Source organism: Mixophyes fleayi, chromosome 2 (genome assembly GCF_038048845.1).
Source record: "Mixophyes fleayi isolate aMixFle1 chromosome 2, aMixFle1.hap1, whole genome shotgun sequence".
Taxonomy (NCBI): domain Eukaryota; kingdom Metazoa; phylum Chordata; class Amphibia; order Anura; family Limnodynastidae; genus Mixophyes; species Mixophyes fleayi.
The window spans coordinates 273207724-273224221 of NC_134403.1; the positions used below are offsets into that span (position 1 = coordinate 273207724).

At 40.4% G+C, this 16498-nt stretch overlaps 1 protein-coding gene across 2 annotated transcripts in view; it reads right to left on the bottom strand.

Moving 5' to 3' along the window:
- Window positions 1–16498, bottom strand: part of LAMB3 (laminin subunit beta 3) — a 76078-nt gene that overhangs the window by 23488 nt on the left and 36092 nt on the right. For both annotated transcript variants that reach the window (XM_075196220.1, XM_075196221.1), the window contains 6 exons: window positions 15813–15927; window positions 14373–14446; window positions 12637–12819; window positions 12035–12098; window positions 10503–10696; window positions 2179–2299 (listed from right to left, as the gene is read on the bottom strand). In XM_075196220.1, the coding sequence (XP_075052321.1) occupies window positions 2179–2299; window positions 10503–10696; window positions 12035–12098; window positions 12637–12819; window positions 14373–14446; window positions 15813–15927 (751 nt within the window). The remainder of the gene's footprint in view (window positions 1–2178; window positions 2300–10502; window positions 10697–12034; window positions 12099–12636; window positions 12820–14372; window positions 14447–15812; window positions 15928–16498) is intronic.

Below are 16498 nucleotides of genomic sequence, written 5' to 3' on the forward strand. Positions count from 1 at the left end.
TGACCATTGTGTCACTACACACACTGACCCGACTTTTGAACGAGCGGTCGTATGTCGGCTGATTGAGCCGATTATTGGACGAAAACCGTGTAGTGTGTACCTAGCTTAAGACAGTTGCAAATGTTGGCATTTAACAACCATATTTGGGGGTAAATGTATCATCCTCCGATTTTTTCAACTCGCCGGAAATCGGCGACTTTGCATTGATAATTTAAAGCGGCAATGGCTTGTAAAGGCAAACTTGCCTTTACAAGCCATCGCCGCTTTAAATTTTACCGGCAAAGTCGCCGATTTCCGGCGAATTGAAAAAAACGGAGGATGATACATTTACCCCTTGGTGTTTATTCCATTTTAGGTGAATTTTTAGATCAAATATTCATGAGATTAGATTCTAGCGAATAGAAAGGCCGCACCGGCATTCCTAGGAACACGATAGGCTGCATTTTCATGATTGTTGGTTCAGACCACAACATGGTTAATTCTACTGTGTCAAAGTAATGGAGGACATTTCCAAAATCAGTCACACAAATTCATAATCCATCAGAAAGAACATTATATAGAATATGCAATGGAAAATATAAAAAATTGTACAGCGCAGCCATAGACCATATGCTAAGTTCTCAGCCTGTGGTATCTGTGCCATAATGAATACCTCAGCTCAATTCAAAGAGTACTTTAGTCTGTTAAATATAAAACAAAATAATATTAAATTGATTAGGAAATCATAAAACATGGAAAACTAATCAGAAGGGGGATTTTTCAAATGTTTATATGTACAGGGAGTGGTTTGGTATAAAAGTAATCAGAGGATCAGTGAGTACTTTGGATACATTTGTACAGGGGGTGTTTAGTATAAATAAACTCACTAGGGGGAACTACGTGTCAAAAAACAGGAGAGGATTTTGTTGCATACCATTTAATCCACAGTGTAATTCACACAATTGCCACAAGATGGCGATAAAATACTGACTTCAAATAGTTAATTACCATGGCCGCAGTTCTATTTTTAAGAGTAAAAGTGACATTGTTAGCTATTTAAAGGTCAATGGGTACTTATAATCTACCATGCCAGAGCACATCTGATTAGAGAATGTTATATCAGATGTTAAACTTCTTCCAGTTATTAGATAAAGACACAATGTCACTTACAGCAAGGTGGCCAACGCTATCAGTTTATCAGTGATTCATCTAACAGCTAGGGTTGTTTTTAGATTTGAATGAGCCATGAGCAAAAGCAAAGGATAACTCCCATTTTCGTCGGAAATAGGGATTTTTGTATAGCACTAAGGGCTAGATTTACTAAGCTGCGGGTTTGAAAAAGTGGGGATGTTGCCTATAGCAACCAATCAGATTCTAGCTTTCATTTATTTAGTACCTTCTACAAAATGATAGCTAGAATCTGATAGGTTGCTATAGGCAACATCCCCACTTTTTTAAACCCGCAGCTTAGTAAATCTAGCCCTAAATCTTAAGTGTCCCAGACATTGCAATCCCCCAATGTCCAGTTTTCATGAGCAATTTGATACTCCAGGTGCTGGACTGCAACATGCATCTCACGTCTGCTCTTTACTCTACTTTCAGGTCGGCCAATGACCTCACACACAACTGATGTAGGTCAGCAACTATATTTTTCATGCTGCCAAATCAAACCTGATCTGATTGGATCTGATTTTAATATGGCAGAACTAGGCCATACACTTTGAATTGGATGACCTCCAAATATTTCACTATACCATACACCTCGAAGGTCACAATTTCAGTGGTACAGGATAGATTTTTGATGCCTAATACTTGCTCACACTGTGATGCTTCAATGCTGGGAGGTATGCTATAGGAGTTCAGAAATGCACACACTCCAGGCCACAACTGTGACACTAATAAGCTATTGCTTAAATGTTATTTTTAGTAATTGAATTACACTGGATAGCCACAAAGTAAGATACAAATAAACAGCTAGGCAGCTGAGAAACAGGGATATTACAGCTGTGTGAAACAGGAAAAGGTGCTTAAAGTAATAAAACGGAAGTGAATCACGGTTGGCAGAAGAGAGCTCAGATTTTGGATAAAATGAACACACCGCTGCTAGTAAAAAGGTAGTGTATATAGTTACCTAGTCCATAAATGTATACACCCCCGTAGAATACTGTCTACTTATGTACAGCTGTATGGGAGACTTACGTTTGCACACGTTTGGGTTGCTTTCATCAGCCTGCCTCCAGGGCAGATCATTGTACTGATCAGCACAGCGCTCACAGTTTGTTCCAGCAGTATTATGTTGGCACACACATGTATCATGCACCTAAAGGAATAAAATACAGAACATACATTCATTTGTAAGTGGACTGGGGCCCAGAAAGTTCTGTATTTTGAAACCATGCAGATTCACATATATTCATCATTAAAATCCAGCACCAAACACAGATTCTTAATTCTAAAGATTATAATTTAACACATGGAAAAACCATAAATATAGAAATAATTCCATTATGAAGAATGTTATAATACAAGTTTTAATGAACAGTAAAAATCTTTTATGAACCACAGAATATGTGGATGCACAATGCATTAAGTTACACACAAATGTGTCTATATGTCTGCCTAGTGTATATATAGGTGCACTACCTGGTTTGGAAACTACCCCCAGCTGAGGACATAGCTTCAAGACGTGCCTAATATCACTGTAGGATCAACTGCTGAATTTCAATGTATGAAATACTGCTACTTCAAGCAATTGTTGTCTTAAATAAATCATGAGATGAAGTTAATATAAAGCTTTATATGGTCTTTGGTCCAACTCCCAATGTCTGGCACTTCTGAAGATGTGTAAAAATCAGACAAAGCCTCTGAGGACACGGTGTACAGAGGAAATCACCCCCCAACCCCCACCACAATTGTGCACTCTCCTCGCCTTGAAGCTCATTTTTGTGCATACGTGACAATAGTCAGATGGTTTCTTGCCTCTATCCCCCATTTACTAAAGGACGTCCTGACCCACCCTGTTGCAGGTAAATATTGTATTCTGCATTCCTTGACATGTCAACATGCTAAGCTATACAAATGGACACATTCACCCAAAAAGAGGCACATTACATCACAAAAACCATTTGCACTGTCAGCCTTATTTTTGTAGCTGTGTAATTGACCCTTAGTATATTGAGCAATCTTTGTAAGAGATCCTTTGTTAGTAGGGTATTCTTTCTATGACTTTAAGTATCATGGCCCCTGGGAGCACTGTTCCAATGGACTCTGCTCTATATTAAATATGCAGAGAAATATTGTTAACTGTGCAGAATAAAATATGCCCAGAGGATTTACCGAGTATCAATTGGAAAAGTTAAAATAAACTAGGGATGTGCACCGGCGACTTTTGAGGTCTCGTGTTTTGTGTTTTGGATCCGGATTTTCGTTATTTTTGAGGTTCGGATTTGTCTCGCAAAACACTTGACGAAAGGTCTCGGTTCGGATTTAAGGTTTTGGATTCGGATTTTTTTGCAAAAAAACATAAAAAGTTTAAAAATCAAGTTTTTGGGCTTATTTTCACTCCTAGGCTATTATTAACCTCAATAACATTCAATAACAAGCATTTCCACTAATTTACAGTGTATTCTGAACACCTCACAATATAGTTATTAGTCCAAAACGTTGCAACAAGGTATCTTTCTGGACTGCGTAGAGGAGTGGGTCACCACAATATATATTAAAAATGCTGAACTTTTATGAATCGCACCAATAAATGTACCTGGACTGCGTAGAGGAGTGGGTCACCACAATATTAAAAACCCTGAACTTTTATGAATCGCACCAATAAATGTACCTGGACTGCGTAGAGGAGTGGGTCACTACAATATCTTAAAAACCCAGAACTTTTATGAATCGCACCAATAAATGTACCTGGACTGCCTAGAGGAGTGGGTCACCACAATATATATTAAAAACCCTGAACTTTTATGATTCGCACCAATAATTGTACCTGGACTGCGTAGAGGAGTGGGTCACCACAATATATATTAAAAACCCTGAACTTTTATGAATCGCACCAATAAATGTACCTGGACTGCGTAGAGGAGTGGGTCACCACAATATATATTAAAAACCCTGAACTTTTATGAATCGCACCAATAAATGTACCTGGACTGCGTAGAGGAGTGGGCACTCCTCTCCATCATATACATGTTGGAGTTTTAGCGTGTGACAACCTCTTGTTTTTGATAATGTCAGTGCATTTTGAATATTTTTCAATTTGCCCCACACCACTGAATGTACTTTATCTATGATACGCATCTATCTATCTTGACTGCGTAGTGTGGTGGCCCCGGTACACAATTTGGTACCGAGGCCACAATATAATTAAAAAACCCTCCACGTGTCAGAATTCCACCAAACAAGTATCTGGACTGCATAGTGGGGTGACCCGGTACCCAATTTGATACCGGGGCCACAATACCTCCTCCAAACATGGTACAGACAATTCGTCATTGAGATCCCAGACAGACAGGGTCAAAGTGTTATTGTTTGACTTTGTAAACCCAAAAAACTGTCCCTGTTGCACATAGTCGTGCAATGAAGACTGACTTTTTCATTTAAAGGCACGATCTTTCAAGTGTAGTGTTTGTAAGTCTAAGTCATATTATACTTTTGGTAAAATTGGTTTATTTTGTTCCTCTTTATGGTAATTAGTAATAGAATTAAAGTATGAAATAGAATTAAAGTATGAAATAGAATTAAAGTATTAAATAGAATTAAAGTATGAAATAGAATTAAAGTATGAAATAGAGTGGTATATAGAGTTGTAGTGTGGTATAGATAGAGTGGTCCACACAATATAATAATAATAAAACCCTCAACTGGTCTGAATTCCACCAAACAAGTATCTGGACTGCGTAGTGTGGTGGCCCCGGTACACAATTTGGTACCGAGGCCACAATATAATTAAAAAATTGGGCATCAACTGTCACCGTTGTTTAATATCTGATACACCTAAATATGGACTGCACAGTGGAGTCCCCAAGTGTTATTAGTTGACTTTCTTAACCCTAAAATTGTCCCTGTTGCAAATATTCGTGCAATGGACAGTTACTTTTTTATTGAAAGACTCAAGCTTTCAAGTGTAGTGTTTATAAAATATAAACAACAATACAGTAGTTTTAGAGCACGTCAATACCTCTTGTTTTAAATTATGACACGGCATTTTACTTTTGGTTTAATTTCTTGTATTTTTTTAAATTTGGTTTTACTTTTTGAACATGGCAAACGACTGTTGATTGGTCATATAATGCAAAAAAAAAAGGTCCAAGATGGAATTGTCCTTGGGCCCTCACACCCATCCTTATGTTGTTGAAATAGGACATGCACACTTTAACAAACCAATCATTTCAGCGACAGGGCCTACCAAACAACTTTGGCTGAAATGATTGGTTTGTTTGGGCCCCCACACCAAAAAAGCTATTCATCTCTCCCTGTACAGACTAAACAGGCTCTACTGAGGCAAGATGTCGTCCTCATCCTCAACCTCTGATTCCTCTCCCCCTACAGTGTGTACTTCCTCCTCATCACACATTATCAATTCGTCCCCGCTGGACTCCACAACCACAGGTCCCTCTGTACTGTCTGGAGGGCAGTGCTGTACTTCATTGAGGAATTGATTATTCATTTTTATAAACATCATTTTTTCAACGTTCTGAGGAAGCAACCTCCTTCGCCGCTCACTGACCAGGTTCCCCGCTGCACTAAAAACTCTTTCCGAGTACACACTGGAGGGGGGACAACTCAGGTAAAATAGAGCCAGTTTGTACAGGGGCTTCCAAACTGCCTTTTTTTCCTGCCAGTAACAATATGGACTGTCTGACATGTCTACTTGGATGGTGTCAGCAAAGTAATCATCCACAATTTTTTCTATTGTGACAGCATCCAATGCAGCGAGAGTAGACATGTCTGCAATGGTTGGCAGGTCCTTTAGTCCGGACCAGATGTTATCAGCATCCCCGCCAGTGCCTCTTTTGGGAAAACTGAGCTTTTTCCTCGCAGCCATAGATGTGGAAGAAAATGAGGGTGGAGCTGTTGGCATGTCACGGTCTTCTTCAGAGGACAATCTCCTGACCAGCAGGTCTTTGCACCGCTGTAGACTTGTGTCCGCCGGAAACAGAGACACAACATACGCTTTAAACCGAGGATCGAGCACGGTGGCCAGAATGTATTCCTCTGACTTTAAAAGAGTGACCACCCTCGGATCCTGGCAAAGCGTACGAAGGGCTACATCCACAAGAGCTACATGCTTGGTGTAATCGCAATGGCTTACCAGCTCCTCCCTCACTTTCTCCAGCTGCTTCTGCAACAGCCTGATCAGGGGAATGACCTGACTCAAGCTGGCAGTGTCGGAACTGACTTCTCGTGTGGCAAGTTCAAATGGCTGCAGAACCTTGCACAACACGGAAATCAGTCTCCACTGCGCTTGACTTAGGCGCATCCCCACTCCTTTGCCTATGTCGTAGGTGGCTGTGTAGGCCTGAATGGCCTTTTGCTGCTCCTCCATCCTCTGCAGCATATAGAGGGTGGAGTTCCAGCGCGTCACAACCTCTTGTTTGAGGTGATGGCAGGGCAGGTTCATGCTTTTTTGATGTGCCTCTAGTCTGCGGTAGGCACTGGCTGAATGCCGAAAGTGTCCAGCAATTTTGCGCGCCACCGCAAGCATCTCCTGCACACCCCTGTCACTCTTGAGGTAATGCTGCACCACCAAATTAATGGTGTGGGCAAAACATGGGACGTGCTGGAAATTGCCCATATTTAATGCCCGCACAATGTTACTGGCATTGTCTGACACCACAAATCCCCATGAGAGTCTAAGTGGGGTAAGCCACTGGGAGATAATTTCCCTCATTTTCTCTAATATGTTGTCAGCATTGTGCCTCTTATTAAAGCCTGTAATGCACAATGTTGCCTGCCTTTGCACGAGCCGCCATTTTGTAGTTGCTGCTACTGATGCAGCTGTTGCTGTTGCTGCGGAAGGGGATGCATCTACCCAGTGGGCTGTCACAGTCATATAGTCCTTCGTTTGCCCAGAACCACTTGTCCACATGTCCGTGGTTAAGTGGACAGTGGGTACAACCGCATTTTTTAGAGCACTCAGGACACTTGATCGTACTTCTCTGTACATTTTTGGTATCGCCTGCCTAGTGAAGTGGAATCTCGACGGGATTTGGTACCGGGGACACAATACCTCCATCAACCCTCTAAATCCCACTCCACTGATGGCGGACACCGGGCGCACGTCTAACACCAACATTGCAGTTACAGCCGCAGTTATACGCTTTGCAATAGGGTGACTACTATCGTATTTTGTGGTCATGGCAAACGACTGTTGGACGGTCAATTGTTTGGTGAAAGACTTAGCGGTCTTACGACTTCCCCTCTGGGAAGATGACCGACTAACAGCAGCAACAGCAGCAGTGGCAGTAGTAGGCGTACCACTGCAGGATTCCTCGGATGAATCCCGTATTGAGGAGGACTCAGTCTGGCTGCTGACTTGGGCTGCAGGACTGAATCTGATGGAGATTGTGGAGGAAGTTGACGAGGAGGGTGTTGCTGGTGTGTATCCAACTGGACCACGGGATTTAGGTGTCCCTGTACCGATGAGGGTCCTAGCCCCAGTTCCTGAACTAACCACTGAACTATGAAGGTTATTCAGGTGACGTATAAGGGAGGATGTTCCTAGGTGGGCAAGATCCTTACCCCTGCTTATTTGAGCTTTACATAAGCTACATATGGCCATACATTGGTTGTCTGGATTTGGATAAAAATAACTCCAGACCGAAGAGGTGCATTTTTTGGTCTTCTGACCAGGCATGACGATGGGCTTTTTCATCCCATGGACATCAGCTGTTTCCCCCCCTGGTGCCTCATTTACAATAACCACATCACCATCCTCATCATCAAGTTCCTCCACAGCGCCAGCTGCATCATCAAAAGCCTCCTCCCGAGCCACCTCTTCCCGCACAGTGATGGGAAGGTCAGGCTTGACAACCACCAACATCCTTGGACTCGCCTTGTGGATTTGTGATAATTTCTCTTTAGAAGGCAGAGTTGTTTGCTGTTTTGTTGCTGACAGCATAACTCTCTTCAATTTTTTGTAGGGGGGGGGAGGAGGAGGAGGGCTAAGATCCGTGGGTGAAGCTGAACCACTAGTCATGAACACGGGCCAGGGCCTAAGCCGTTCCTTGCCACTCCGTGTCGTAAATGGCATATTGGCAACTTTACGTTTCTCCTCAGATGATTTAAAGTTTCTCTTTTTGCTACTTTTTCTTAACTTGGGCTTTTTGGATTTTACATGCCCGGTACTACGAGATTGGGCATCGGGCTTGGAAGACGACGTTGATGGCATTTCATCGTCTATGTCATGACTAGTGGCAGCAGCTTCAGCATTAGGAGGAAGTGGGTCTTGATCTTTCCCTACTTTATCCTCCAAATTTTTGGTCTCCATTATATGTAGCACAAGATACTGCAGAATGTGTGAACTTGGTAATATTGCAGTACCAATGGACTTATACTGCTGGATTGGTTTTGCAAATTTGGTTATAACTATTATATATTTTTTTTTTTTTAAATTTTTTATTTTTTTTTACTTTTTTTTTATTTTTAAAAAACTTGGGAATAGTGGGGAAATAACTATGCCCTTAGAAGCACAGAGCACAGGACACAGCACCACTGGACTGAACAGCACACGGCACAGGACCCAGCAGCACTACGGAACTCAGCAGGACAGAGCACAGGACACAGCACCACTGGACTGATACTGCAGAATGTGTGAACTTTGTAATATTGCAGTACCAATGGACTTATACTGCTGGATTGGTTTTGCAAATTTGGTTATAATTATTATATTTTTTTATTTTTTTTTTTTACTTTTTTATTTTTTTTTACTTTTTTTTATTTTTTAAAAACTTGGGAATAATGGGGAAATAACTATGCCCTTAGAAGCACAGAGCACAGGACACAGCACCACTGGACTGAACAGGACACGGCACAGGACCCAGCAGCACTACGGACCTCAGCAGGACAGAGCACAGGACACAGCACCACTGGACTGATACTGCAGAATGTGTGAACTTTGTAATATTGCAGTACCAATGGACTTATACTGCTGGATTGGTTTTGCAAATTTGGTTATAATTATTATATTTTTTTATTTATTTTTTTTACTTTTTTATTTTTTTTTACTTTTTTTTATTTTTTAAAAACTTGGGAATAATGGGGAAATAACTATGCCCTTAGAAGCACAGAGCACAGGACACAGCACCACTGGACTGAACAGGACACGGCACAGGACCCAGCAGCACTACGGACCTCAGCAGGACAGAGCACAGGACACAGCACCACTGGACTGATACTGCAGAATGTGTGAACTTTGTAATATTGCAGTACCAATGGACTTATACTGCTGGATTGGTTTTGCAAATTTGGTTATAATTATTATATATTTTTTTTTTTTTTTAAATTTTTTATTTTTTTTTACTTTTTTTTTATTTTTTAAAAACTTGGGAATAATGGGGAAATAACTATGCCCTTAGAAGCACAGAGCACAGGACACAGCACCACTGGACTGAACAGGACACGGCACAGGACCCAGCAGCACTACGGAACTCAGCAGGACAGAGCACAGGACACAGCACCACTGGACTGATACTGCAGAATGTGTAAACTTTGTAATATTGCAGTACCACTGGACTTTTACTGCTGAATGTGTGAACTTGGTAATATTGCAGTACCAATGGGCTTATACTGCAGGATTGGTTGTGCAAATTTTGTGGTAATTAAAAAAAATTAAAGTAGTTTTTGGTATTTTTTAAAAAAACTTTTTTTTATTTTTTTAAACACAGGGGAATATTGGGGAAATAACTATGCCCTTAGAAGCACAGAGCACAGGACACAGCACCACTGGACTGAACAGGACACAGCACAGGACCCAGCAGCACCACTGACCTCAGAAGGACAGAGCACAGCACACAGCACCACTGGACTGATACTGCAGAACACAGCACAGCACAGCACAGCACAGCACAGCACAGCACAGCACAGCACAGAACTAAACAGCACAGAACTAAACAGCACAGAACTAAACAGCACAGAACTAAACAGCACAGAGGACCACCTAACACACCCTCCCTCTACCCTGATCAATGCCCGAGTGAAGATGGCGGCGACTAGCGGGGAATTTATAGGATCCGAGTATCGCGAGATCCGACAACGGGATTATGAGTCAGAGCCTCAGTTTCACATTTGAATTTGGCGCCAATACCCGGATCTGTCTCGGATCCGACTCGGATCTGCAACGTTCGGGTGGGCTCGGATTTCATAAATCCGAGTGCGCTCATCCCTAAAATAAACCATCTGTATATTTCCCTTTTATTGGTGTCAAGAATAGGTTTGGGGCATTTTTTGAGAACCGATGTACAGAAGAAAAACAGGCGTGTTTCCTAAATGTCTTCGTGCAGGATGGTATTTTCATTTACCTGAATATCTCCAAATTCATCTCTTCCTAGCTCGCTGCCTGGTACACATCGGTCGGCATGGCCATAACAGAAGCAGCTGCCATGAACGCGCATATTATCGATTGCGTAGAAGGCGCTGGGCTCTCGAAATCTCCGGGGTGGCAGGTGCGTTAGCTGAGTGAAATTAATTCTCAAATTGGTGAGCTCTCCAAGCTCTGAAAAAAGATTTAGGGAGACATTTGTTTAGACTTAGTAAGTTGTGCTAATATATTTAGTGTAAACATGTAACACATCATGGAATGAAAATATAGACCTATGATTTTATACAGCAGACTAAATTAGAGCTTGTTTGGACAAGTGGAATCTTAAATGCCACTTTAAACGCAACACGAGAATACTACCGGCATGGGATCATTCAACTCTGTGTCTGCACACGTCTTCTGTTCACATGCCAAAATGCTAGCACATACCGTATGCACACATTTCAAGTGTTTTGGGGTGGGTCATAGTTAACATGCGAACAGCAGATGTGAGCAGTCAACTCGGTCATTGACGTCTGAGAGTGGTCATATTTTGATAGAACTCAGGCTGATTAAAAGTATTAGTGTTAATCAGATCAAATAATTATTTTACTGCAATTGGAAACAAAACAGAACCAAAGAGTGGATTTAGGGTCTTGACCAAGCGTATATGACAAAATGGGAGCAGCACGGTGGCTAAGTGGTTAGCACTTCTGCCTTGCAGCACTGGGGTCTTGAGTTTAATTCCCGACCATGGCCTTATCTGTGAGGAGTTTGTATGTTCTCCCCGTGTTTGTGTGGGTTTCCTCCAGGTGCTCTGGTTTCCTCCCACACTCCAAAAACATACTGGTAGGTTAATTGGCTGCTAACAAAATTGACCCTAGTCTGTGTGTCTGTCTATCTGTGTGTGTCTGTCTGTGTCTCTGTCCGTCTGTCTGTCCGTCCGTCTGTCTGTGTGTATGTTAGGGAATTTAGACTGTAAGCCCCAAAGGGGCAGGGACTGATGTGAGTGAGTTTTCTGTACAGCGCTGCGGAATTAGTGGCGCTATATAAATAAATGATAATAATAATAATAATAACTTAATTAATTGTGTGTATACAGCCTGGTTGCATAAAGGTTGTTGAATTTCTTGTAAAAGGAACCATCTGTGGCCTATGATCATAATGGCCTACAGCAATAAAGTAGAATGGATGCCCAATGAGGGTTAGATAATATTTTTTGGGCGATAACATGAGCCTTGTGTTAGTATGTCCAGTATCTTTGACCTTTTTACTTGCCAGTCTTTTTATTGTGTTTCTGTACTGAGTGTATGTTGTGGTAAAAGGTTCATGGTAATTTAGATTGTAAGCTTGCGAGCAGGGCTCTCTTACCGCTCTGTCTGTGTGTCTTACCCAGTATTGTTTTATTAATGTTTGTTCCCAATTGTAAAGAGCTACGGAATTTGCTGGCGCTATATAAATAAATGTTGATGATGATGATGAATTTAAACACTACCATCATCGTATGAGAAAAGAAATACTTTGAATTCTTACGGTAGATTTGTTGACTTTTAGATACAGGAACTGAGAAAGTCATTGCCATTGGGCTAAATCGTATCTAGAAAAAGGAAATCAGAGAGACTATTAATATACAAGTAGATTTACAGCCTTCCACTATCCACATGAACTCTGCTAAGAAACAAATGGCACCCAAGCAGATTATTAGCTGAGTCTGACCTTTCCTGCTGTGGTGAAAGTGCAAACTAATGTGAGATGAGATATATCATACTGGTTAATTAACTGTTCACACCTAGTTTGACGAGGACTGCAATAACCATGTACATATAATGCAAATTAATGAGCACTATGCATTTCACCTCATATTACGAGAGCCAATACAATGCCTAAGGAATTTGCATTTTGAATGTAACTGCTTGTAAATGGCATTGCAAAATGTTTATTTCAATATTTGTAAATGAATTTTTTAAAACACTGTTACACCAGACCAGTGGTCATGTTTACAATGTTTACAATAACTGCCAAATACAATGTTAGATACCATCATAGCTGCACTGACAAAAGTGAAAATGCTATTATCTCCAGCACAGAAGAAGAAATTTGACACAGTTGAAGAGATTTTTTTCTCTCAGTATTACCTTTCCCCCATGTGTTGGGTTCCCCTGCAACTCCTGACACCGCACATCCTCTAGATTATGGGGACGGTCTCGTCTTATATGTGGGAAGGAGGCAGCACAGTCATAGGCTAAGTACTGATACACCTGCCATGACTTTCCAGAGTCTGAAGACCGCTCAATCAGCATACCAGCTGGCCGGGGGCTCTGTAAGGAATGAGTGAGAGGAGGAGGGACAGTTAATGAGGAAAGGCAAGCACCAAGATTGAGAATAGAAAAAGAGCAAACTAGCTTATGTAAAGCTGGATATAGCGCATTTTTGTAACCCATAGCAGCCTATCCCATCCTATCAAACATTTGCTTTCATTTGCCTGGGGTTCTCAAGGATTGGGATCCATCATTTCTGTGAAAGAGCTTCACCATCCATGATTTTTAATTTCTTTATAGTTGTTATTATTAATAGGTATAATGAATCAGGATTTTGACTCTCATAGAAACTAATCATATTAAAACATGTTTAGTAACTTTAAGTTAGTTTTATATAATAAGTTCTCAAAGACAGGATCATAGGATATATCCTTTAACAAACAGTGTTATGGCTACTAACACAAATGTTAAAGTAAATTGGCACTATACTAAAGTCAGTGGTATACTCTTGCAGTTATCTGTTAGTAGATGAACAGATCGTATGGTGTTCAGTGGATTTACTTGATTGGCAACTTTTGCAAGGCAGAAGAGAGTTAACTACACCAGTCCTTCCACATAAAACCACCTATGTCCTGGGACTATTAAACCTTCTACCATGGCCTGTGAGTACATACCTTCCTACAATCTCAACATGAAAATCAGGACAATGTAGGCCATCTAACCAAACTACCCCTCTATTGCTAGTACAAGACTATTTTTTTGAAACTGTAAACTGGAATTGTTGGATGGTCTGTCAGTAACCTACATCACACATGGGAAGGACTTGGTGGCAGGAAGGATGGACCTACACAAGTTGCCAGGGAAATGTTCTTTGTTACAGCTAACAGCAGGTAACTATGTTTTCAATAAGAAATATTAGCTAAATACGGTTCCTTGTAACATTACTTTAGTTTAGCATAATATAAACCATGATATGTACTTTCATTCGAGCCAAAACGTGTGTGTGCGGTAAGTAAAAAAACAAAACTTTCAACTGTGTTTTTTGTCTATTTTACTCCCATTCAATGGGTTACAAAAAAAACCCAATCAAATAAATTGAAAACTCAAGAGAAAAATAGTAGACACAGTAACAAAAAATAAAATACACATAAATTTGCTGCACGTTCTTGACACAAGCGCTAACACTATAACTCTGATGTCTGCATTACATTTACTAGTTCCTTTGGGCTACAAGTACAACATACTTGTTAGATGTGATTATTGCTAAGCCTCTCTATGAATACTGAAGGAGAGTAAGTTCATTGTATGGTGGATTTTTTTTAAAAGGAGCAAGCTTAATAAGACGATACCATATATACTTTAATTCACTATTTGTATACAACCGGTAGTCCTGGTGGCACTGCAAACAGAATAACATTTTGAAGAAAACATGAAAACATGTAGTTATTTTCAGCCTAATTAATCCTTTTTTTGGCTGCAGGGATTTTTGATGCTAGCATTAAGCAGTAATAATCTTTTGAGGGTGCTTCAAAAAAAATGAGACACAGGTATTGCCCCGTCTTGTGTGTGATCACATGTCTTCCGTGGAGACTGAAAACAAACATGGCACTTACCCTGAAATCCAAAGTGACATCACTGAGCTGAAACTTCCTATCCAGGTCAAACTGCAAGGAAACCGGATCAACTCCTGTGGAAAGCATAGTACACATTTATCGGATTACTCCAAATACCAAACTAAGACTGTGGATTACACAAATAAAGGATGTTTTTGCATTTTTTTTATGAATCACTTTTAAGCCATTTGACCAGTTCTGCTTTTTCAGTATAAAAGTTTGGTTCTTTACATATTTAACTATTTAACTTCTAGGGCTTTGCATTAGCAACATCGTTATTTCAGAAGTCCACTTACACTGCCTGTGACCAATAAGTGTCTGTATCCAAAATGTTATTTCTAAAAACTAGCTTGCTTGGTGGTAAGCTATATTAGAGATTCAAACCCTATATCTAAAGTGAAATTATGTGATTTTGGCAGAAGAAAACCCTGAAAAATACATTTTAACCTCTCAAATGGCCACAGAGGGTTATTAAAAGAAACAAGTTGAATGTATCAATTTTTTTCTTATAAACCTGTGTTTGATCCCATAACCTTCCTGCATAAGTTTGACAAGAATCTCGCACCACTATCCTGTGTGTTGTAGGATCTTGCTCTTTAAACTATTCAACTCTCAAAGTTTCCCGCATCGGATACAGATACAAGCGGGAAATAATGACCAATAATAAAAAGGTGCTCTGACTCCTACCAAAGCACTTTCAAAAGTTTTGTATGCATCCATAGACATGACCATGCAAATTAACAGGATTTTGGAGGCATGGGGAGTTCATTCCATAAAAAGGACTCCAAAAAAGGGATAAGGTGACCAGAGTTTATCTTAGTTTAACCTTATCAATAGGACCGTATGTTGGCCACACATACAGCAATATTGGCATATCAGCAAACTGGCCTACTATCACTGTGCCTGAGAGAGCAAATGGAATATTCAAGAATGAGTTGAAGACAGTCATTTTTGAGAAAATCAGAACATCCATTCAGTCAATGACTTCTGATAGCTGTGAGTGCAGTCATCTGCCGACCCCATAAACTGGTTTTCATGTGATAGAGCCGGTTGGTCAGAGTGCCAAACTACCGAATTGTCCAATTGGGCAACTATATTCAAAGGCAAACTGATAGAACATCCTTTAACTTGACACGGAAGCTGATTGACAGGATTGGCTGATATGTGGACAAACATTACTCTTTGCTATCAATAATCTGCAAATCCTTGCATGAGTTTCTCTGTTGACTGTACTCTAAATATCTGCATGTGAATACTGTATTTTAGAAGGAACAGACATGTTGGGAAAATGTAATGAAAACATTCCATACACCATCATGTACAGGAGAGTAGTGGAAAGGAAATATTTATCTCCAAGGTTCTTTTAAAATATTCTCCATAAATATGACTGAGTTTAGCACCTTATACTTCAATAGGGATTTACTTTCTTTTAGAACATACCATTTTCAGATTGCCACCAACGGAGGTGACCGATTGGAGAAACTACATTAAGGATCCGGTGACTGAGTGCTGAAAACGGCTCTCTTGAATCGCAGCGACAACATTGCAATCCGGCCTGAAAGAGACATGAAAATGTAACCTTTATTGTAAGATCTGAACAGTCATGTCTTGGGCTATTTACAGAAGGAACAGAAAACAAGAAAGGAATAATGTTGTATAATATTGTACAATACAATTGTTCATTGTAACAATATAATCTAGAACTTCCCTCAGGCATAAAGTTAACTTCAAATTGGATATCATCTACAATGTAAGATGTACACTATTAGTAGTTGAACTGGGAATTTAGAAGTGGTGGTATGGAAAATGTAATGGGAATGTAAGTGAGTTAATAGTGTTACAATGAAGGCAGTAGGAGAAGTGGAGGTATGGCATACCACTGTATACACCCCCACTCCCACTCCTGTACATACACCATCTAGCCTATTTTATTTGGAGTCACTCACATGGTAAACGGAGAATGCAAACATTTTACAAAAATCTACAATCACACATCTGATGGATTTCAATATATTCATTTAGTCTGTAGGCAACAGCTTTTAGTTAATGGCTAAATGTATCTCATACTTGCCAACTCTCCCGGAATGTCCGGGAGACTCCCGCATTTCGGGTGAGTCTCACGGACT